The sequence below is a fragment of the Ptychodera flava genome, chromosome 1 (assembly GCF_041260155.1).
Source record: "Ptychodera flava strain L36383 chromosome 1, AS_Pfla_20210202, whole genome shotgun sequence".
Taxonomy (NCBI): Eukaryota; Metazoa; Hemichordata; class Enteropneusta; family Ptychoderidae; genus Ptychodera; species Ptychodera flava.
Window position 1 is genome coordinate 50,451,094 of NC_091928.1, and position 22,788 is coordinate 50,473,881.

Consider the following 22,788-nt stretch of genomic DNA (forward strand, 5'->3'; position numbering starts at 1 on the left):
AAATTTATCAAAAGTGCTAGCCGCCGTACAGCTGAAAGTTGCAACTTTAAACATATTAAACAAGTGAAGTAGCACAAATATAAAAGTAGATGAGCTTAAATTTTGCTAATTAAACCAACATTACTACAATAGCATATTCTCCGAAATTAGTTTCAGTCGTTTTATATTTTATTTTAATTTTACAGCATTTAAATGTTTCTACTCGTTCGCAGTCACTGCATCGCATCACTTTTGCTGGAGTAAACTTTGAAGGCTGACTGGCATTATAGTTCACTGAATGATTTATCGTTCAGTCCATGTTTCACCCACAAGTTTGACTGTTCGTGTCAGTAATATTCTCACGTTTGTAGTCTGTTGAGTTTTCTGGGTGAATAGTCAATGCTCACTCAGACGAGTAAGGCGCTGCGCACTGAACAGTGAGCGACCGTGTCAACTTCCGACAGACGTGCCTGCATTTTATAGAGGTGAAGAAAAAGAAAAACAAGGATAAAGGGGAGTAAAAAATGCATGAAAAATTCGTTTGCTGGACTCTTGAACTGGCAAGTGCGTGAGTCTCTCAGAAATCGAGACAGTCGTATACAAAGTGGCAACTGTTGCACCCTGTGTTTAAAATTACCAAGGCATGTGACCTTGAGACATCGCCATGACAATAGTACACTTTCAGCACACCTAATGTGGAAACTCTATACTTGAATGGCTGTGACGTCATCACCTGGGAATGCTCGTGTTAAACACTGACACCACTGTCTGGAGATTTAAAATGAAACCATTGAAGGGAAGCCTGAGCAGCTGTGTGTGTAAGCGCTTATGCATAACAAGTAGGATTTGAGTAACAGTTTTAAATTTACAAGGGCTGGCACGCCTGTATATCCCAGCTGTGCGCAAACTATCGGTATCTGTTTTACTGACCAAATACAATAACATAAAATGAGAAGGATGCGAGTCCATGTTGCCTGTAAAACACGATAAAGTAAGTTTATGGCTCAATTATTTGCGTTTGCTCAGTCAGTTTAATTTAATTGTCATGGAGAGTGGTGATAAAAGAAAACTACATCCGTACCTCGTGTAAATTGTGTGTTCACGGAGTGCTTTATAGCCACATGTGAGTCTGAGATAAAATGTGTAAAAAATGAATGATGAGAATTTTTTTAATGATTGGTTCATGTTAAAGTGATTTCATAATTAAAGAAAGGTGCTGAAGATTTATACGTGTCTCGAGTTTTCTTTTCATTATGACACTTGGTCGACTGTCAAGAAAAATTGACCTAAATGTTACTGAGTACCATATTTATGGTGATACGCTGAACTTTTGAACTTTCTTGCCTGGGAGTTTTAATGGCAACAGTTGCAAGTTCACCATTTTGGTTTTAAAGGTGAACTGCGCCTCGCGGTTAGATATTCGGACTCCGAAACTTTTACAATACGTGTTTAGTGTTGTCTACTACTCGTATCACTTGTTTTACAGCCCACAAAGGAAATAAATCTCTGGCTTAGGTTTTATAAAAGTCGAAAAATTACTTTCTCCATATTGTTTACACAGGGATGGCGGCCATTTTGAATTTCAAGTTTCGGCAGTGGTATTTTGCTCTCTGGTACCGAATTTCGCACTCTGGCCCATGATTTTTACCCTTTATTTCCGGTATTGCTTAATATTTTTTGTTGAAAGTTCGAGGAAAGACTGTACCTGAATATCAACCACAGCTTTTTGTTCTTGTCCCCAACACGGAAATTATGTTGAAACACCCACTACATGGCTTGTCAACACAGTGTCTCTTCGTGTAAAATGCACTGTTTTTGCTTAAATTCTTTATTCTAGTTCATACCAGCATTCATGATCTCTTGTTAAGAGTAACAATGCAGCCTGCACATGCAGCATTTGACACCAAGTTCAATGTACTGTGTATCCCAATATGCAAAGTTGGAACTAAATAGAACTGTAGTTGACAGAAAAACAAAAATGGTGAAAAAAAAGTAATCAAAAGTTACAGCTAATGGCCCTTCAAGTACATTGATGTGAACTTTTCACCTTTACATTCAATGAAGAACAAAGAAGTGCACTCTAAAAGACATGAAACAATAGAATTAGAAAGTCATAAAACACAATGACCTTGATGAATTGTATATATCACGGGTGTCGGGTGAGCTGCCGTTAAAAGCGGCCAGCGGTAGCCTTGAAACCGATAAAGGTTTGATTCTTAATACAATGCTGCCTCTTTGTTCAAGCAAACCCGTATGCATCTATTGATTTCTACACATAACGTGAAACCATGGAAAATGTTCCCTCATGATCTGTAATTATCATGTAGGCGTTCGCTCCCAACATAATTAAAATGTTGAAATGAGTTCGAGCCCAACATAATGAGTTGAAAATACATTTTGTTTGACGAAGACATCGATTAGATATCATTTGCCTTCCGATAACGCTCATTCAAAAACACATGGTAAAATTTAGATTTTTAATGTCTGCGCGCAAAGAAACAACTGAGAAAATAAAGACAGAACAAAGCGTATAACACCAGAAGTGCGACAACCTGTTCAGAAGTGTCCTTTCCAAGCTGTCACCCCCGCGAGATAATGGATCATTCCCGTAGAGGCGAACCCACTGCATTTGATGTATACATTGGGAGTTCACTTTTTAAGTATATTGGTGCGTAAAGGACAGTCTCCAAAGGCGCATTGAGTATATCGAATTTTCTTTTGTGTGTGACTCCTCGCTGTGTACTCATTTTCGCTCCGACGGAAGGTCTGAATTTCCCGCCGTCCTGATAAACCGCTCTGAGCTTTGGATTATGCGTACGGATGTCATAAGGTTGATGGACTTCGTACCCTGCGCACTACACTACAGAGTCCTGTACATCGCTGGGTTATGATATACACAGGTTTTAATGCTATATTGGTAGTGATACGCAACTCAGCAACTACATACATGCTCCGAATGTTTGCGTTGCTCCTAACGACTGACCTGGCTGGATTTGGAAGCACTGTCCGCCATTTTTGATGATTTTACAAGTTTATACCTGGTAACACCGAGCAATTGAGATCTCGTTTGAAGCTTGACCGCGGTGAATTCGCGATTGTGAGTCGCGGCGCTCGGCAGCCGGACGCGCCAAGGTTGTCCAGTGCATACGGTGATGCTCCGTCAAACCAGGTGAGCCATTGTCTAAAATACACATGTGATGTGAGGTACATATACAACACAATTGTCAACATTGAACGCGGTGTGCCCCAACACGTTAAAACGATGAAAACGTACCAGGTGAGCGTGGGAACCACGTTTTCCCACTAAATTCTGGGCGGGTATCATGTTCATTATCCCAGCCCGTGTGGCAGTGGTTGTCGTTTCAGCCCAGTTCTTTGATGACTAAGCTATTAAAAATAGCAACAACAGTATTCTAAACATCAAACAAAACGAATGGCTGAGCTGAATAACACCGTGTTTATATATGTTATGTACACAAAATCCTTAGCTGGAACCCAGACATACAGTACACTACCATGTTGAAATTGACACCGCGTTTTAAATTATCGCACGCATGAAGAAACTCCTTTGGTTACCGGATCATAAATTTAATCAAGAGCGAAATGAAAAGAGACCATTTTCCGGGGACTGTCGATCGGTGATGTCATCAAAGCACTATAGCTGCCTCGATATATATTGAGTTTATAATTGCGTACAGTGGGCGGAAACACTTCGCTTTGGTGGCGATCATAGAGACAGCCTCATGAGTACACATTGTCCCAACCAAGACTTCCGGAAAACAGGTAGTCTGCTAGTTGCATGTTGATCGGGACCAAAAATACCATTTTAATAGAAAACAAGTTCAGCCTCGTTGAGAGTTCGATTTCAGCGGGGTCGCAAACAAGGTGGTTAATGCGCGGTATTTTTAGCAGTTAAAAGACTGGCTATGAGTGCGTGTGTATGTGTGTAAAATCACAAAGCGGACGAGTAGGCTGTCGGCTATATGTAATGTTTACACAAAGCAATTCAGGTACAACCGCCTGAAAGTGCATAGTGTATCAGTGAATATGGTCACTACGCGCCTCTCTCCATGACAACAACGTTCGCCGTGACTCTTTCTCAGTCGATAACCTACATTTGTTAGCCGCATCATAATTCGAGTTCACAATTTTTGTGACACCAATTGAACAACTGGGTCAAAACAGACATGTATTTGAAATAGTTTATGGCAGGAATAGTGTTTGTTTCACTTCTACCTTCATCAAACACACGTGATTCATAATCTAAGCAGGCGTGTATAACTGTCGCCATAGTTTGGTAACCAAGGTAATGGGGTTATTTTTCATGGTTCACGTTGCAAAGCCAACTCTGCCCTTCCTAGTAAATCTCCCATCGCGTTCATAAAAGTCACCAGTTGTGATATGATGAGAACTTCTTTATACCTCCCTCCCCCCCTCTCTCTCTCTCTCTCTCTCTCTCTCTCTCTCTCTCTCTCTCTCTCTCTCTCTCTCTCTGCAGGTTTTCTTCACAGCAACGCATTAATTGCACAGGTACCCTACCTGCTTTTGCTCAACCGTTATAGCTTGTACACATACCAACCCCGAAAACAATACATTCATTAGTTAGCGTACGCTTTTATGGATAATATGGATTGGAGGTGTCAATTGAAGCGATTACGCGATTGAATTAAAATTCTCCAGAACTGTTTCCCAAAAGCTCCTTGGGATTGGTAACAAAATGCTTGCATTTTTAGTAGGTTCCATGATAGATAGACACGCACCTTGTAAAATGCAGCCAAAACGCAATTTTATTGAAAGAAGTAATTTTCAATATCAGTACATTACGTAATGGTTGCATCGGGTCGCTGAATATAATTGCATCACAAATCTATTTCTCATGCAAAACGATTTCCCTGTTCAATGCTGTATCCAATGTCACAGGGAAGGCGCCATACGCCCAGAAATCAACTTGTAAGTTGACACCCGCATGAGTCAGACTACATGCGTGTATCCGGGGTTTGTGTTCGTTTTCCATTCAGCAACGAACATTCATATTTAAATTTCCCAGACAAAATGTCGCGTAAATATGGATTTCAGCTGAGATATTTTCGATGTTGACATTTATACGGTAGATTGAAATTTTGACTCAGTTTTGTTATTTTTACAAAAAGAAAAACATTGACAAGGAGGAGAGTTTGAATAGAGGCAAAGGAAACGTGACGTTTGTTCGGTCAATTAACAGTGAACTTGACTGTTACAATATTTGCAAAGCCAACAAACTAGCTTTCATAAGAGATTACGTCAGAATCATTCTGTCTAAACCTGATATTTATTCCCCTACCTCTGCTCATTTGGTTAAAATGGCATTTTGTATCAATTGTCTGACGTTGATTGGAAAGCGAAAATCCATTGTTCGCAAATACGTCCTATTTAATTGGTCCAGCAGTGTGGCTTTGTCTGACAATGCACAGCGTTTGGTAATTAAAGGTCGAATCCACATCCATTCTGTCATGAAACCACCTCAGATGATGTATATATATATATATATATATATATATATATATATATATATATATATATATATATATATATATATATATATATATATATATATATATATTATAGATATAATATAGATATATAGATATATATAAATGTTAAATACTATACATCAACAGAGAGAGAGAGAGAGAGAGAGAGAGAGAGAGAGAGAGAGAGAGAGAAGAGAGAGAGAGAGAGAGAGAGGAGAGAGAGAGAGAGAGAGAGAGAGAGAGAGAGAGAGAGAGAGAGAGAGAGAGAAAGAGTGCCCAACAGAGAGAGAGAGAAGACATACAGGATTTGGTATCGGTTGCTATAGGCAATAATTATTAGTTATCATTGTGGTCCTCTGAGTAAAACATATAATACAGCCAATTCTAATTAAACGTAAAATGCCTCGCTGTCATTCCATTACGTTTAGTTGAAATGGAGATGATTTAAAACGACCTAGAATATCAATATTCCTCTGCAGCACGCCATTAAATAGAGACATACCATTCACGCTAATGTCATTTACTATTCATTTATCTACTATTCCAACGTACTTTGGTTTTTGACAAGTGAATACGCATCTGTAGTGGTGTTTGCATTAACGCAAATTCATCAAATTCTGTATCACAGCGACTTTTGCTCATTCGTCCAGAGATTGTGGCAAACGCGATAACTAAATGATCACTGTCGTATTTAGTGTGTATGGCCATTATTGTTAGTACACGTGGATACATTTTGTATTAATTTCCCAACACGGGCCAATCGATGAAATTTGTTTTGCTTTATTTACCAGTGTTATTAGTTTAATATTTTTGCGATTTAACATCATTGTACGTCTGTCAGTGACTTGGATGAGTAGACCTCGCTATCACGGTTAGTGTGGGAGGGTTATAGGCCTTAAAGGACAATAGCTGTAACCAGGATCTCTAAAAATATTTTTCATTTTTTTTGCTGAGAAAGGAAGAAGTAATCTTTTCGTCACCGATAAAGTGTGCTAAAATCCATAGCATTACCCTTGCACTCGAAGCATAATGTACAACTTATATACAATGTTGGCTTTGAGAAATCAAAAAATCAAATTGTATATTCACACATTCAGGATGTGTTGACAGGATGAATACAAGTCAAAGTCATTAACACGGTAGTGATGGTCTGAGTATTGTAAGAATCTGAATTAATTGACCAGAAATACTGTAAGACACTTCAAGGAGCTATAAAGCACTACAAAAGTCCTAATCAAGTTGCAACTTATTGTATGAAAAAAAAATTTAGTGCATAGTGTTTTTGCGGAACTCAATCGTTTATCTCGTGAGTGTATGGTCAGAGTTAAAAGAGCTCCAAATTCTCTTTTCGCGAGGCTAATGTACTACATTTGCATTCGTGACACAGCAACCACAGTGAAAGTTATTGCTAGGATGACCTTTAGCTCTTGTGTGCACGTTCCCTTCCCTCTCTTCAACCAACACACACACTTATCATTATAACTGTTGTAGAGTTGACAGCTTGTATTGTTCTTGTTGAAGTGTTTTCCAACTTTTTTCGAAGCACGTCGTCAAGACTTGTCAAAAGCCAGTCTTGATGAATAATACGACAAACAATCGCGAGTGTTTAAAACCAACCCAAGTCACATGAAATCGAGGGTGGCTTTCTAAAATCATCGACCTTTACACTCACGTTCACCGCCATTACAAAAGTAGCAAATGAACACATTATATTCCATGTTTTCCTCTAAATAATGAATACATATCGAAGTTTGAGACAACAACAAAGAAGAATGTACAATTGTATCAATTTGTAAAATCATGAAATCATTACTTAATCATTACTTTGAAATCAGTGGAATGAACTTTTGACTTTCCCGCGGAGTGGGTGTGTACCAGCGCTATTCTCTTAAGGGTTGTCATTAATTGTACAATTTTTAGCAAATATTATTTTGCTTCTAGGTTCTGTGATATTTGTCAAATTCATTTCATACCGTTCTTAACTTTCAAAACTACAAAGTTTAGACGTGTCAAAAAGCATTGCGTGAAAGAAATGAATGTCTTAAATTACGGCTCCTTTAATTAAGGACCGAGATACACAACATTGCCAAAGCTACCAGCAAAATTCCCTTCAGATACTCATAATAAAGATCGACATGACACCCTGGAGAAATCCTACATCACTTTTAAAATAGATAGCATTGTATCTAAATTTAGTGCAACACACTGCGCTGTACTGGAATGACAATCGCTTTATTGGGTCAAAGGTCAGTCCGCCAGCAAAGGACCATAAACTTGCAAGGCAATTACTGTCGCCTTTCACATACGTGTTTAGCTGCATTGTCATCACCTCTAGCAAGTAAACATTCTATGTTTCAAAATGAGAAATGCAAGATAAGACTAATTAACACACAGAACATAAGGTTCCATAACACATGTTATATCTAGTCACATATTATTTTACCTTTTTACGATACATAAGTGTAAAGGTATTTGTTTAACCCCAGATAATAGATTTCCGGGCATTCATGTGCGTTAGATGACGTCACTGCAGTAGTAATGGTATTTTCTTTGGGGGGGGGGGGGGATAAGTGTAAAAAGACGTACGGTAAATGCATCTAAATATTGCTGCTAATTTATTATATCATTTTTATTTACGTCCGTTTCATTTACAGACTGTCAAGGTACTCGGCCCTCATGTAATCCACGATGTTCGGAAAGCTGGGACTCGGACATTTTGTCTTCTCTGTCGTCAGCGTCGTCGTTGGAGTCCTCTGTTTCCTGTACTGGGACGACGATTCAGGGTTATGGCAGCAGGGACATGGATGGGAAGTGTGGATGCACGTCGTCTGCGGAATATTTGTAAGTCTGGTGATGCAAAATACTCGTGCAGATATTCAGTAAAGCTTCATCTAGAAAAAATAATAGAGACCGAAGTCGATTTAATGGAGAGCAGAGAGTCGCTGGAGGGCCTTTGTTCCCATCTGTTGGGTCATTTTTGGTCAATGTACTTGCGACCTCGCCGCTCTTTTTGAAGTTATTGAATTAAAAGAGCTGGTTGTCCGCAGTGGCCTGATCACAGTTCCCACACATTCCAGTCGTATACAGAATTTTGCTCTTGCTGGGTGATCTTTATATTAAACGAGCAATGATTAGTTCTGTCGTCTTGCCATCGTTTAAAACAGTGAACCACGTAGAGTGCGGACAGATGGTGACGGAAAACTTGATACGCACCAGCAACGCCATCGTTTTATTTGAAGAAAACGTGACTTGAATACGAATGTTCAAATATCATAAAAACCTTCTTTACTTGTCTCTCAACTTCTTCTGAGTTCAAATATACTTGATTATGCTAATGGGGGTTCAACCGAGGGTCAAGGGCATTTAGCATTCATTGATTTCATTGACTATGGTAATCGTCACTGTCATATTTGATTGGCACTACGCAGACGACCCTTGCATCAACTTTGATGCACAGGACACTGTCAGAGTGAAAGAAAGTGGAAATCGTGGTGCATGTACGTCAACCGATGTGCATGCATGCGTGTTTATATATTAAGTCTTTTTATGACACACTCTATTCTTTATTAAATTGAAAGTCCCAATCAGTTTGCTAGTCGTTGACAGTATTTTCGAGGTGGTGATAATTTGTGTCTATTATTTTGCAGTACTTTGTTCCCGGCATATTTGGATGTCTTGTGCAAAAGAAGAAAAACAACAGCATGGTAACTGACTCTTTTTTTTACTCCGTAAAATGGTTTCATTACTCAGAGAGGTTCAACAAGTTGAAACGAACTAAACCAACGTTATTTCCCGTTCTTCACGAGACTCTAAGAGACTTTTTATCGAATGAGATCGTTTAATGTGTGACAGTGGTATCAACGGGATGTTTTCTCTCGACACAGGAAAAAAGTGTATATTAGTGTCAGTGCCTATCTAACTCAAACTAAACTTTCAAGTATGCGGCCACCAAAAGCTTGATTTTATTTCACCGATACGTTTATAAATTTCGCAAACTTTCTAACGAACGAGTAATTTGTATCAGAGAGAGAGAGAGAGAGAGAGAGAGAGAGAGAGAGAGAGAGAGAGAGAGAGAGAGAGAGAGAATTAAATCATATGCAGGTATAGACAACGAGAAACAAGACAGATACATGGCATGTTGCTGTTATATTTACTACCTTGTCTTGGAATCCATTTGATAGCTTTATTTCCCTTGTAAGTCACAGAAACATAACACAAATCCATTGTGATAGCTTGTAAAGCTTTGATGTGGACATGCCTTACAGGTACTCATTTTAGTGTGAAATGTCTCACTCTATCACAAATCAGCCACTTGGGAGATCTACAAGTTGTTGAAAGCCTGATTCCTAAAGTTGTTAGTCTGTTTATAGCTGTTCTGTATATCTTCCAGGTCAACATATGTATGACTACAGCTTTTTATGCAATGGTACTGACAGCAGTGCAGATTCTGTTTTCTACCTACACCATAGTATCAGCGGTGAGTTATATTATAAATAACGTGTTTTTACTGACTATAAATATTTTATTGTGGAACCACTGTAAAAAATCTGTTCTCCCACAGTGAAGTTGCTTCGCCCATTTTCGACAGCCTTGCTGAAATCCCAGGTCTCTAAGTCTAGCCCATTATTGCCAAGAAAATAACACACTTTTTAGCGTTTATTTGAGAAATTAAAGGAACAGTAGCTGTAGCTATTTTCGTTTAGGAAAACGAGTCTATTTTCTTGTTCGTCTACATACAATGCAGAAATGGAAAGTGTTAACCGTACAAACGCAGCCCATCATATACAACATCTAATTGTTGACAAATACATGTAATTCTAGTCGTCAACCATTAACCTTTGACATTACACATATATTCAGTTAAAAGGTGGAACGTCTAGGCATTTCGAAGCAATTTGGAGCAGAACTTTGTTTAATCACAAAAGTGTTAGAAAATACGTCAAAAGTCACAGTTAAAAGAGCCTTTATCTTGTTTATTTTTTGTCTATGGCTTTATAATATGTTCGCAAATAGCCAATCGTCAGTCACTCGTTCAGTTACTATTGCTGAAGCTGAATAATTATCTGTCGTCTCGTCACTTCTTCCTTTCTGACTATGCCTTCGCCTTCAAAAAAACCACTGTGCCTTAATGTGGGCTACTGACACTCTAACAATATCTGGATGTTTGGCTTTTTTAACCATATTACATCTCCTCACTGATTACGCGCCTAAGTCATTTTTCATTTATCAACACTCACTCCACTGTCTCTCAGAAATACCAAATTAATTATTCCGTTTATTCCTGATCACCACATTGAACTCTTCGAAGGTCACCGGGCACCATTTCATTGAAAGATTCAGTTTTGACTTCTCTTCTGCAAGCCAGTAGCGTTCACATAGTTACTCAGTACACATATAAATCGATGCAGCCAGATTGTGTAAATGAAGATTAATGCAACGTTGTTTAAAGGTATACAGTCACCTGTAATCTAAATATGCCCATATATGGTCAAAGTGGCGTTCCTTGGTATTCAAAATGCCTACGTGAGGACGCTGTTTGTAAAAAGCGGCCACCCGCTTAAAATCTGTGGTTGGTTAGATTTTCTCTTTCCATGGTAACAATGGCAAAATGGGAACTGTGACAGTATACCTTTAAACTATTGTTGAATTGAGAAATAAATAAGTAAATAGTGCAGTTTCCAATATCCTATCTTGGAAATTAGGGACTGGTAGTGTAGCCTTAAATGTATTTCTTTTTACTACACAAAATATCAAATTAAAGCATCCTAACGGGCATCCACGAAATTACAAATAGTAAGATTTGGTAATAAAGCGTTAATAAATTAAATATTATAAGAAATATTTATTGCTTGACTGTTTCATTGAAGATTTTAGACATTTTTCTAGACTACCACTTGTATTTGTCCATATTAAAGTACTTGGATTAAGCATATTTTCACCGCCTGATTTTATGTAAATCGAAAGTTGTCGCATTTCCCCCATAAAGTTAGTCTTGATGTTGAAAGAGAATTATTGAAAGTTTCCGCGAGGAAAGTTTTAGTAAAAGATTAGGCCAAAAAAAAAAAAAAGAAATGTTTCTGTCAGGCCTTTCTTTAAAAAATGGTGCGGCGACGCGGCTTTTTTTTTTTTTTTTTCCCTCCTCCTCAAGGGAGCGAGCAGGGTCAGTTAAAGCGCCAAAGCTTAGCGGCTATTTGCATAATCATTTGCATATCATTAATTTATATTTGCATATGGATGTAAGCTTGCACATGCATCCACACATACATGTACACTCACAACAAAATGCAATGGTAACACACAAGTGTGCAGTTTGAACATCATGGAAACTCTTTATTACACTTAAATAATCATCACAGTATTGTAATTACAATTGCAATTAAAACAGAAGATTCAGATTGAAACTTTGAGAGCAAGAAATGGTTCGTCTGATTGGAGTTTCATTAATACATAGGCCTATATTGCTAATAAATTGTCAAAACTTGCCAACAAAGAGGAAAATTCACAAATTTAAGCTTTACACAATTCAAATGCAATTGAGTTTTATATCATTTTTGAACGACAAACACCGCGAATAATTTTTCATCACGGGGATAGATTTCAACCAGCCGCCCCCCCCCCCCCCCCCCCGCATAACTTCTACTTCCACTGAACATCGTCGTTCGATTCTTGATTTTAAAAATACCACCAAGATGATCACAAGACATGAACTAAGTACAACTAGAATCCCTCGAAAATCAGGTGTAAAATCTTTCAGAGAACGTGTCAGAGTCTGCAGAGTGGAACCACACGCGACGCCAGGATCATGTCAACACGTTATAAACCTGTCGACCAACATGGCCGCCGCCATATTGAAATTTATGCAATGTGAACTCGATCGCGATCGTGATCGTACTCAGACAAAACTCATCATTGTACAATCATAATCAACCTCACCAGTCAACTCTTGTTTCTTTTGCGGTCCATTTCGTTGATCAAAGCATGGGAATGTGATCAAAGGCCCTGCTAGTGCTACACCGCTACCTCTGTGAACACTTGTCCGCGATGTATACTGTCTTTGTTGGTCGTAGTAGTCACAGGGAATGAAAATTTGTGAACAACCCAGCCGATTCTTCTATTGTTTTAACGTTCCTCTCAACACTTCCGGACAACTTATCTGATGCATACCATACTTCACACCTTCCACTCTTTCACCAGGTTAAAGTTGCAGTGAGCGCTTATGTGTAGACAATGCATGCATCAGCTGGTAGCTTCGCAGAGCGTGTGAACTAAAAGATGGCGGGAATATTTTAAAGCGTAGCGGGGAGAATCAAAGCGTAGCGCTAGGGGGGGGGGGAGGCGAAAGCGTAGCGGGACCGCTATGGCCTGGGGATAACACTGAGTTTTGTAGTTTTATCAATATAGTAACATTTAAACTGTTCATGCAGTCACTGATCATGTTCCCTAAAGAATTTTCTTTCTCTTCAGCCGTTTTGTTTGGTGTTATAGTAATCAGTATGTACTAGTTTGCCACAGCCGCCGGCCTCAAACCAGGAAAAAAAAGGGTGACGCGCTGTTGTTCAAGTGACGCGCGCGCTGACCAGAACATTTCATTTTTTTTTTTTGGCCTTAATTCAACCCCTTTCGAGGCCTGTGCTACCTAAATAATGTCCATTAACATTCTGATGGTTCAACAGAAGAGGATAATATGTAACGCCGATATTCCTTTTTTCATCTTCTTCCAGGTGACTTCAACCATGATTATGATATCCGTAAGTCTCATCATCATAGCTGTGTTGGAGTTTATCATCTGTGTTTTCACCATTGTGACATGCGGCAAGGCGTTGAAAGACCTGCATAAGGCAAAAATGGTAAGGTTTTACATTAATGTAAGAATCGACATTAACGATCATGAAATCGTATTTTTCTTAAAAGATATACCTTCCACGACGTGGTACACGTGCTGTTCCATGGCGATATGTGTACATGTGTAAATCACATCTTGCCAGCCCTTTGTTTCCATTAGACTTAAAATCAGTTAAATGAGTTGCTTTCTGTGAAATTCCATTCTCATCAAGGATATACGACTTTAAACAAGGAGACATGAAGCAATATTAGTTACTAAATATGGACAGCTTAAAATAAATAAGCATTCGGTTAGATTTCTGATAATCAATACAAACCTATGTCGTTATTTCAATCTAGATTGCTTGTAAAATTATTCGTTCGACATCATACGAGAAGCTGTAGCGTTTTTTGCATGTCTCGGTACTATTTAAATAAATTGTGACAGCATGAAATTGACCTTCGATACAAAAAGTAGGTCACAGTTTAAATCGAAATCTGCCACGTGCTCGTTACCTTAGGTGCGGCAAAGCTCAGTCATTCGACAGTAGAGTTAATTACAGAGACGCAGACACCAATTATATGCAAAATGAAAAAGCCCTTACAGGAAATATAAGTCGTTGCATATAGCCATAGGCGGGGGTAAGTAGTGACGTCACTGATTAGTATTCCACTTGTAGGTAAATTAGTTCAGATAATTACAGATCGAGCACGCACTGAAAAGAGTAGACCCTTTTGTCATCACCCTGATGATACTTGCAAAACGTGCACTTTTAGAATTTCCAGACTTTCACTTCGGCGGTGTCAGCTTGATTCAATACGTTATGACCCAGTCTCAACAATATACACCCGTGGCCACTTTAGTGTTGATCAAGCCTGTCTGGTACAAGCAGAAATTCTGTCTGCAGAAGGGTGATAAAACGGTTACTTTACCCTGTATCAGTGGTGATAATGATCCTACTATCGGTACCCGTGGACACGCCGATTAGCCTGAAATTAGGAGTGATTATAAAATACACTGTATACAAATGACGTTGACCACAGCATTTGCCCTATCAGTACTCAGTATCTGCTAAAATTCATGTGTTTCAAATGCAGTCAGTGTTAGAAAACATCACACATTTTGCGCCGATTTCAATATTGCAGTGAATGAATACCAACGATACTACAGCGTGTATCGCAAGTGTCGTGTTCAGACTCTGTTCAGACGCGGGAATTGAGAAAATGCCAATTTGAAAGTGTTAGCGATTAAATTACAGACATCGCCCGTCTTGACTGCAAAACTTTCGAAATAAACATTCACTTGCACTAAGCCATGTTTCTTTCCTACAAACTGTGAATAAACGTACTCCAATTTCACTTGGTACGAGAGAAAAGGTAAGAGTAAAGTACAGTCGGGGTAGCATTTTACATGTACATGTATTCACATGTGTGTAACCATATGAACGACACTTTTCTCATCCCGGTTGAAGGGAACTTGTCCTGATACATGTGCATCTCTTCCAAACTTTTCTGGCTCCCTCCACGCTTATCTTAAAACGCTTGCTTGTTTCTTTGTAAGCTCCTCGTGATACCTCGCTAGGTGCCGGATTGCCACTACAATCTCTTATATTTTGAACAATCAAGCTTGCTACGTCCTCACTGAAGGATTTGCCCCTATGATATTCGCGACCGTTGTTATTGATGTTCATTGTCGGAGTGCAGACTTACAACGTGTCTACAGTGCAGTGTTGTGATCGATTTGAATTGGCTAGGCGAGACATTTTAGTAGAACGTTATCTCAATCCTAACAGTGGGGTGCCGATAGTGAACCTTACATTTACTACACCGATCACCACTTTATTTCGTTTATACAAACAGAATTTCTGCTTGCTGCAGACAGGCTTAATCAACACTAAAGTGGCCACGGGTGTACTTAATTTGAAATTGAACTTATTTTACCGATAAAATTTAAGTTTTCGAGTTGTAAAATGTTGAGTTTCGAACACTTCAAATGCACCATATAAGACAAATACCGAGACGTGAGGGTGTATGTAGAGGAGTCCAAAATAACTCATTACAATCATGATCCGGCCATGCATATTTTTTCCCAAATCTTTGGAGTCACAAACGCTGAGACTTTATAAATGTCCGTCGGTGCCAGACAAATCCATCGCCGAAATGATTCGAGTTCCGCAAATCTTTTCCATCATTTTGAGAAATTGATATCCAAACTTCATTTTCTGTCAATAGCAAGAAATATTTGGTCAACTGTAATTTGATGTTGTCATCCGACATCGATCAGCAATACCTGACAGCCGTAACTTTCAGATGTTTTTTTTTTTTGGCCCCGTCACTGTTTGATTAATTTCTTATAACGACAAGTATGTCATGATACCGTTTACGAATTATAACAGAACGTTCTAAACCCAGTGATAGAAGCCACCGAGTTCGCTGACATATCATTAAATCAATCAAATGATAGGATAAATGATCGACGTTTCACATGGAAATTAGAACTACGACGAATAACGAAGTCTTGGATGTCATCTGTTCTCCGTCAACGTTTGGATGAAGTCATCGCTGACACTGACGGGTGACCTCACAATAGAGTTCCCATGACAATCGAATTCAACCAGAAAGTTTTCTTTGGTTCATGATTGCGAAAAATAAACAAAATGTGTTCTTCAGAATTACTAACTGCAGCCACAGAGAAACACAGACAGAGTGGCAACACTTGCATGCCTTTTGTTCCATGGTCGTCTCGGTAGACTATTGGCTTTTCATATTAAAATGAGCTTCAAAGGTGTTAAACTTTTGGAGGCTTTGTTTGTGGTTGATAATTACACAAGATTATGCGAAAATACGACGAGATGGCATCGTACTGCCAGTCGCGTAGCAACCATAGTTACTTTGTGAGCTCTCAGGCCAGAACACTGCTTTCACGCCAATCAAATCATAACACGCCAGCAGTTTCACAAACATGTCCTTCCTTGACGCACGTGTAAAGACGGTATGACTGACCGTAAACCATTGAGTAAACCAGACAGTATCGATAAAAGACTTTCAAATTTGGTTCAAACACACTCATTGTATATTCATAAAAATATGAAGAGGAATGTTTAAACGGTAAAACTCATTTTCCTGAAGCTCACAACACTCCCGTTTTCGCTAGCACGTCAATTCTGCTCAGCAACACACGACAACACAACAACACCAAACTTTGCCGAACATACTTTCGCTTAAAAATTGGCGAAAATCCGAAAATTACCGAAGGATTCATGGTCGGCACTCTTCGGAAAAGAGAGGCGAGAGCAACCTGAGGCGAGGCAACATGGATGGGTTACGTAACCGCTTCACGCCTTAAACATACCGTTGCCAATCTTTCTCTATGCTGCAGCACAGTACAGTTGACGACGAGCAAGCTGCTGAGCCCATGAAATGTGTAAATGTAGAGCACATCAACCAACAGATTGCATCCGTTCGTATTCTTTAGAGTTCCGTTTCGATTTTCGCTGTTTGTTATGTCCGCCAAAATAATGTAAGTTTTTGTTCGACATCAGATTGTCTTGCCAGGAAATTAACGAGATTACAATTTCGAAGGAAAACAAAAGGCTATGACATCTTCATAATCCTTTTACAGACTAGAACAAACATGGTGCCGGGGATCGAGTCCCCGACCTTTAAGTTGATGAGAAATTTAAACACGGCATTCAATTGCAACAATTAAATTGAAAATAAACCATGATTATATTGTATACGCAGTTACAGTCTAGGAACATAATTTAATGTGGAATAAAACAAATAGATATATAAGGGTTATGTCCTACAAAATGTCGATCAACTCAACTGACCCACTTTTGAAATACACATGAATGCTTGAATTCCTTGTTACACAAAATGAACATTGGTAAAGTTTTAGGCGGGACGTCCTATACCAATAACAAGTGGCCCGAGCAACGTCACACTCAGAGATCTTCTTGTAAACATATCGGAATCGACATTTAAAAATATGGTGAATTAATTGGTGTAGATGAACCGAAATGCTTTAGCAGCAACTGACATAAATTGCAGTCGAGATCATTCGTACAGTGTCAAGATTTGAACCAATGTCCTTTATTGCCTGTTGTATAATTATAAACAAAACGACCAAAGCCATTAACGGTTAATCATTTTAGAGACACATGAATGCCTCGACGCTTCACAGAGGTTGTTATTGCAAATGATCACGTTTCTAATCGACATAACTCATTTATTTTCTAAACGATATCTCTTTGTCACAGACGCGTTCAAGATCACGCTCATCGTTCTGTAGCCGATACCATCCCGCAGCCAGGTTCAATCCAATCGCCATTGAAACACTCAGCGACGAGAGGTACCCAGCTGGTAAGTGCAATATTTTGTGTCCAATTATCGAAAATAGTTTAATCTATTATTTAATCACTGGAGGAGAAAAATAATAGACTTACAACCATGTCAGCACAGTGTCATTTGATAAATAATATTCATTTGTTTTCAGGGAAGTACACTTATTATTAGGCGATTTGAAGAAAGGCTTGCATACTTACAATAATTCGATGTAATTTTATATAGACACACGTAAATTCCAATCACTCCACATACATATACATACATACATACATACATACATACATACATACATACATACATACATACATACATACATACATACATACATACATACATACATACATACATACATACATACATACGTGGACAGATGAACAAGGAAAGAGGGTCAGAGAAGTGTGCAATTAATCACTCCCCCATCCTCCCATCCAACAATTTTGATCTTGTTGCAAGGATTTATTTGCATACAGCTGTCACAGTGTTACGCAAGATGACATAATCGAATACAATGATGAAATGGTTTGTCCGAGTCGACCTCGTTTGTTCGTCATTGTTAGGGTTTTGACATTCGCCATCCAAATGTACAAAATTACCCCTATAAAATTTAAAGCCAAAACAACGTCGAGTTATATCGTGAATTCCTTGGCGAAATAAGTAAGTTTTCGGTACGGAAATTTATCGTCGGTAAAACCAAGATAAACGATTTTGTATCAGAATTTTACTTACATTCGTTTGGAGCAGTCAGAAGCTGAAAAATCCATCGTAGTATTATAAACATTCGAAACAGTTTACCTTCATGGACGTGTAAATTTTGTAATTACGTTTCTAATTACTGCGTTGAAATGACAGATACAGCAAACAGAAGCTATTTTTCGATTTCAAAGGTCTGACTTAGAGTGGAGTGATGTAATACGATGTAAGCTTCAGGTGTTGAACACAATTTAGATATGAAACAGCTTGAAAGTCAATTCTCAATGGAAAAGGGCTGCTAATTGCTTATTTGTACGAACTGATGTGACTGTGTTTGATTGTGTGTTGTACGTTTACTCTACTGGCGACAAGTTGGTGTCATTTCAGAGCTACCGGTATAACATTTCGTTCTCTAAAGAAAGTGTGTATCGCTTTCATTTCCCGAAACTGTCAATAAAGTATAATATCTTATGTATGTCGACAATAATATTAGGAACCGTATTAATGTTTCTATGGAAACCCTGTTATAAATCCCAGGATACGTAGAAAGGTAATAAATTTGTACACTGTGCGCTTGCGTTGTCGTCAAGCCAGCAGGGAATCTATATAGCATACCTTCCATACTCACTGTCTCCTAACTAAGCAACAAGAGTCTAGTAAACGTTCTTATATTCTAAGTTTAGGCCGCCTTCAAAAAAAGTGTGGGGGGGGGGGGCTGGAGGAATTCAGGGGGGATTCGAACATTTTTGGGGTAGTCGGGGAGACTTGAAAGTTTTGCTCTGCCTATAGGGGGAACCTGAAAATATTTTGACTCCCAACATTTTGATGTCTCGAATGGTTCTAATATTAGTAATAATTGAACAAAATCTAGAACCGTTTTGTCACATTTATGTCTTTAATCTCGAAAAATCTAAAAATGTATAATGCCATTAAATTTTCGTAAAACAAGTTGGCCTGTAATGGGGCAGGAGCTACAACTGTTGATAATTTTTCAATATTTCTATGCAATAGTATCAAACACAGTTTCTTGGTGTCTCTCTACAGCATGCTGAAAAACACAATATTCAGTTTGTCAACAAAGCCCGTTTGTCTAATATTGGTGATAATTGAATGATGCAAATACACGGTACACGTAGGCTGAATATTGGACAGCTCAACATGCTGTAGGGAATAGAACAAGAACGCAATTGTATAAACTGAACAAAATATTGTCAAAATAAAAAGTTAATACAACTACTGCCCTGCTACTACATACTGGCAGTGACAGGATACATGTAGCTCTGACTCTGATGTAGTTTAAGAAGAGTTTCGGTCTAGGACACTCGATTGACAGTGAAACATACATCTACTTGTACACAAGATCCAGCCAGAGAGCAACACATAGAAGACTAGGGGACTAACAGTTACCATGGATTTTTGAATTCTGGCATATGAGAACAATCAAATATTGGAGAAAAAAGCTGGGGTCACCATAGTTGATCTTATACAAATGTACGATGAAAAGTCAGTTTTTTTTAAAATCACTTAAAATCAATATATAAAACCATTCATTTCAAGTTCATGCAGTGAATTAAATTTTCACATTTCATTGTACCAATAACAGAAAAGTAAAACTTTGAACAGTAAAGACTCTTATTTAAATTGAAAAATGTGTGACTAAATGGAATCATTTATTTTTTATCAAATTTGCCATTATTACACCCAAAATTTCTGAGATTATATTTTAACCTTCCAGTATTGTCAATTTTGTAAAACATTTATAAGTGGCACTTAGTTGTACATGTCTTGTATTTTTGAAAAAAAAATCTGTAGGTCACTGTGCTCATTTTTTCACAATTTGGTTAAACGTAGCTGGGAATACACAATTTTCATACTCTCTCATGATTGTCATTTTGTGTGCTTTTCAGCTGGTGCCATTGAATTGGCCAGAGTTGGATAAACTCAAGTCGGCTTAGACTGAGAAATCCAAAAAGTTCACTGATGCATTTAAAAATGAATCAATTTAAGAACTTGCCCTAGGTATATGGCTCTACAACCTGCTGATAAGAGGTAGTGTTGAACATCTGCGTGCAGAACGACACACTACATATTTGTTTTTTACTCTGCGTGCATTCCTAATAAATATGCGGCTATATGGTAATTTGGGGGGGGGGACTTGAAGATTTTTGAGGGTATGAGGGGGGACTTGAAAATTTTTGAGGGTATTGAGGGGGGTCTGAAAAAAATAAGATTTCAATTGCGATTCCTCCAGCCCCCCCCCCTCACCATTTTTTTGAACGCGGCCTTACTGGATACAATTTCTCCAACGATGTTATTTGACTTCATGATGAATGAAAACTTGAAATAATTATGAGTTTTGTGAATTGTTCGTGAGAGGGACAGCGTACAATTGCACACATGCAAATATGGCCAGAGCTATAAAGTAAGCTGAACATACTTAATCGTCTGACGGGAATGTATATTGTATGCTGATGTTTGTATTATTATATATTGTATATTGTCCAGCAGGAAGAAGTCTCGTCGATCCGGGAACGCGGCAACTTAGTTATTCTACGACTAACATAGCGCCCTCAAAGGCCAAAGTCACGACGTCGCCGACCGGGGTAAGGAAACAGACCAGGTTTTCATCAACTCCGAACTTGACATTTCCTGATCCTCCAAGCGAGCCGCCTCCCCCATTAGAGATGGAACCGCCAGATCTGACGTCACGCACAGAGCTTATGTTGGCATCGCATGTCAAAAGTTCACAGTCAAGATCATCTTCTGGGCACATACGCAGCTCCACGCCAGATGTGGCGCCATCTCGAGAGAGCTCCCTTCACAGAAACAGTTACCGTGAAATGCGTCGTGAACAAAGTTTGCGAAATCAAATGAAAAGTGACGTTTCAAGGGAGACTGCACCAAATACCAATAATCAACCGAGTGGGTATGACCATAGACGACTCAATGTACAAGTGAACTCATCACGTGACCACTTACAATCTATTGAATTGGCTGAAAATGTGCCAAATGCGTCCGGACGCGAAACGTTCGAGTCGCAGCCCGGATAAACAAGATGCTATTCCAGATTATCGAAGGGAAGTACGCATAGACCCTCGCAAATATCAGGTTCAGGGAAACCATAACAAAGTAAACTTAGCTGAACCCACCAATGTGTTGGAAGGCAGTGGTGAGAAACCTCCGCCCATACCGCCAAGAGATCCCATAAATACTAGAAGAGACTCGAAAGTAGACACGTTTGATAATCATAGCAGACATCCAATGGCTCAGGGCTATCACCAACTCATTGAAAGAGCGCCACCAACGACGTTTGTCGCTGATCGACAGCAGGAGTCTCCGTATAGACATCACAATTCAGACTACCATCAGCAAGACAACTACAGAGCAAATCAAAGACTGCCCTCATCGGAATTCAGTGCACTGCCATACAATAAATCACGTGATGCAATAAATATAAACGAAAACATTTGGCGTGGATCGGACCCGCCTGACATTGACTACAGACGACATCAAAGTTGGCACTCTCATCTGCAGAGTCATCCAAGCAGGGAGGAAAGAGTGAAGCAAGATTCAAGAAGTCCTTCAAAAAGTCAAATGAAACATCATCAAAAGCAAACCCCCGCCGACAAACAAACGCCACAAAATGACAATGACAGACGTCGAGAGAGGAGTCGAAATGAAAACAGTAAAAGGAACATACCATATACTGAAAAGCAACACCAGAGAACGGACAATAATAACTCGCAAGTTCGCGAAGCCCTCTCAGAATATGTTAAGAATCAGTACCGTAACAAAGACTACAAAACTGCCAAAGACAGATACAGAGAAGAGACTGCTCAGTATAACGCTGATGGACGCAGGAGAAGTCAAGACCACAGAATTCACAAAAACCCTGTGAAAGAAACCAAACCCGCCAGGTTGCCAGCACTATCAGAAAAACCAAAACAGACTCAGAGCATTGCTAATGATGCATACATGACTCAAAGTAGTAATAACCCAGAACATCAGAAAGGCATGATGTTTCAGGGCCAACATGAAAAATATGGACCTACAAAACGCCAATACAAAAGCGCAGATGACCTTTACGAAGACAATGCTCTTCCAGGCTTCCAAGTCAAACTCAGAGTTAGAGACAATGAAGGAACTTTAGGAGATGAAATATTTTATTATTCTAGCACTTCCCTCTTCCAGGAAGAGACGGATATTTGAAAATTCTGATGACAGATTACTGTTTTCATTTCACAAAGACTAGAGAGTTTTTATATTTATGCGGACTGAATGTCATGTTCCTAGCCATAACCCGTTGATTTCCGAACAATAACACCAAAATTTTTCAATATTCAGGATTGGCAGTTTTTCTTATTTCCCCCTAAAACCCGTCTGTGCAACCTTCTACAACTACAGCAGGTCTGATTTTGTAAAGTTTATAGACAGGAGA

At 38.9% G+C, this 22,788-nt stretch overlaps 2 protein-coding genes across 3 annotated transcripts; both read left to right on the plus strand.

Annotated features, from left to right (window-relative positions):
- Positions 1-2,576: 2,576 nt before the first annotated feature.
- Positions 2,577-21,400, plus strand: LOC139140435 (uncharacterized). 2 transcript variants are annotated; one of them, XM_070709721.1, is made up of 7 exons: positions 2,577-3,148; positions 8,144-8,330; positions 9,137-9,193; positions 9,880-9,966; positions 13,211-13,336; positions 17,573-17,675; positions 20,856-21,400. In XM_070709721.1, the coding sequence occupies exons 2-7, from the start codon at positions 8,178-8,180 to the stop codon at positions 21,398-21,400; spliced, it is 1,071 nt and encodes a 356-aa protein (XP_070565822.1). In that variant the 5' UTR covers positions 2,577-3,148; positions 8,144-8,177. The 2 variants fall into 2 exon arrangements, with proteins under 2 accessions (XP_070565822.1, XP_070565831.1); XM_070709730.1 differs by having other exon boundaries at positions 2,582-3,148; positions 20,859-21,400.
- A 211-nt stretch (positions 21,401-21,611) lies between these two features.
- On the plus strand, positions 21,612-22,559 carry LOC139145439 (peptidyl-prolyl cis-trans isomerase G-like). The gene has a single exon (XM_070716628.1). It carries the CDS (start codon positions 21,612-21,614, stop codon positions 22,557-22,559), a length of 948 nt encoding a protein of 315 aa, XP_070572729.1.
- The last annotated feature ends 229 nt before the right edge of the window (positions 22,560-22,788 follow it).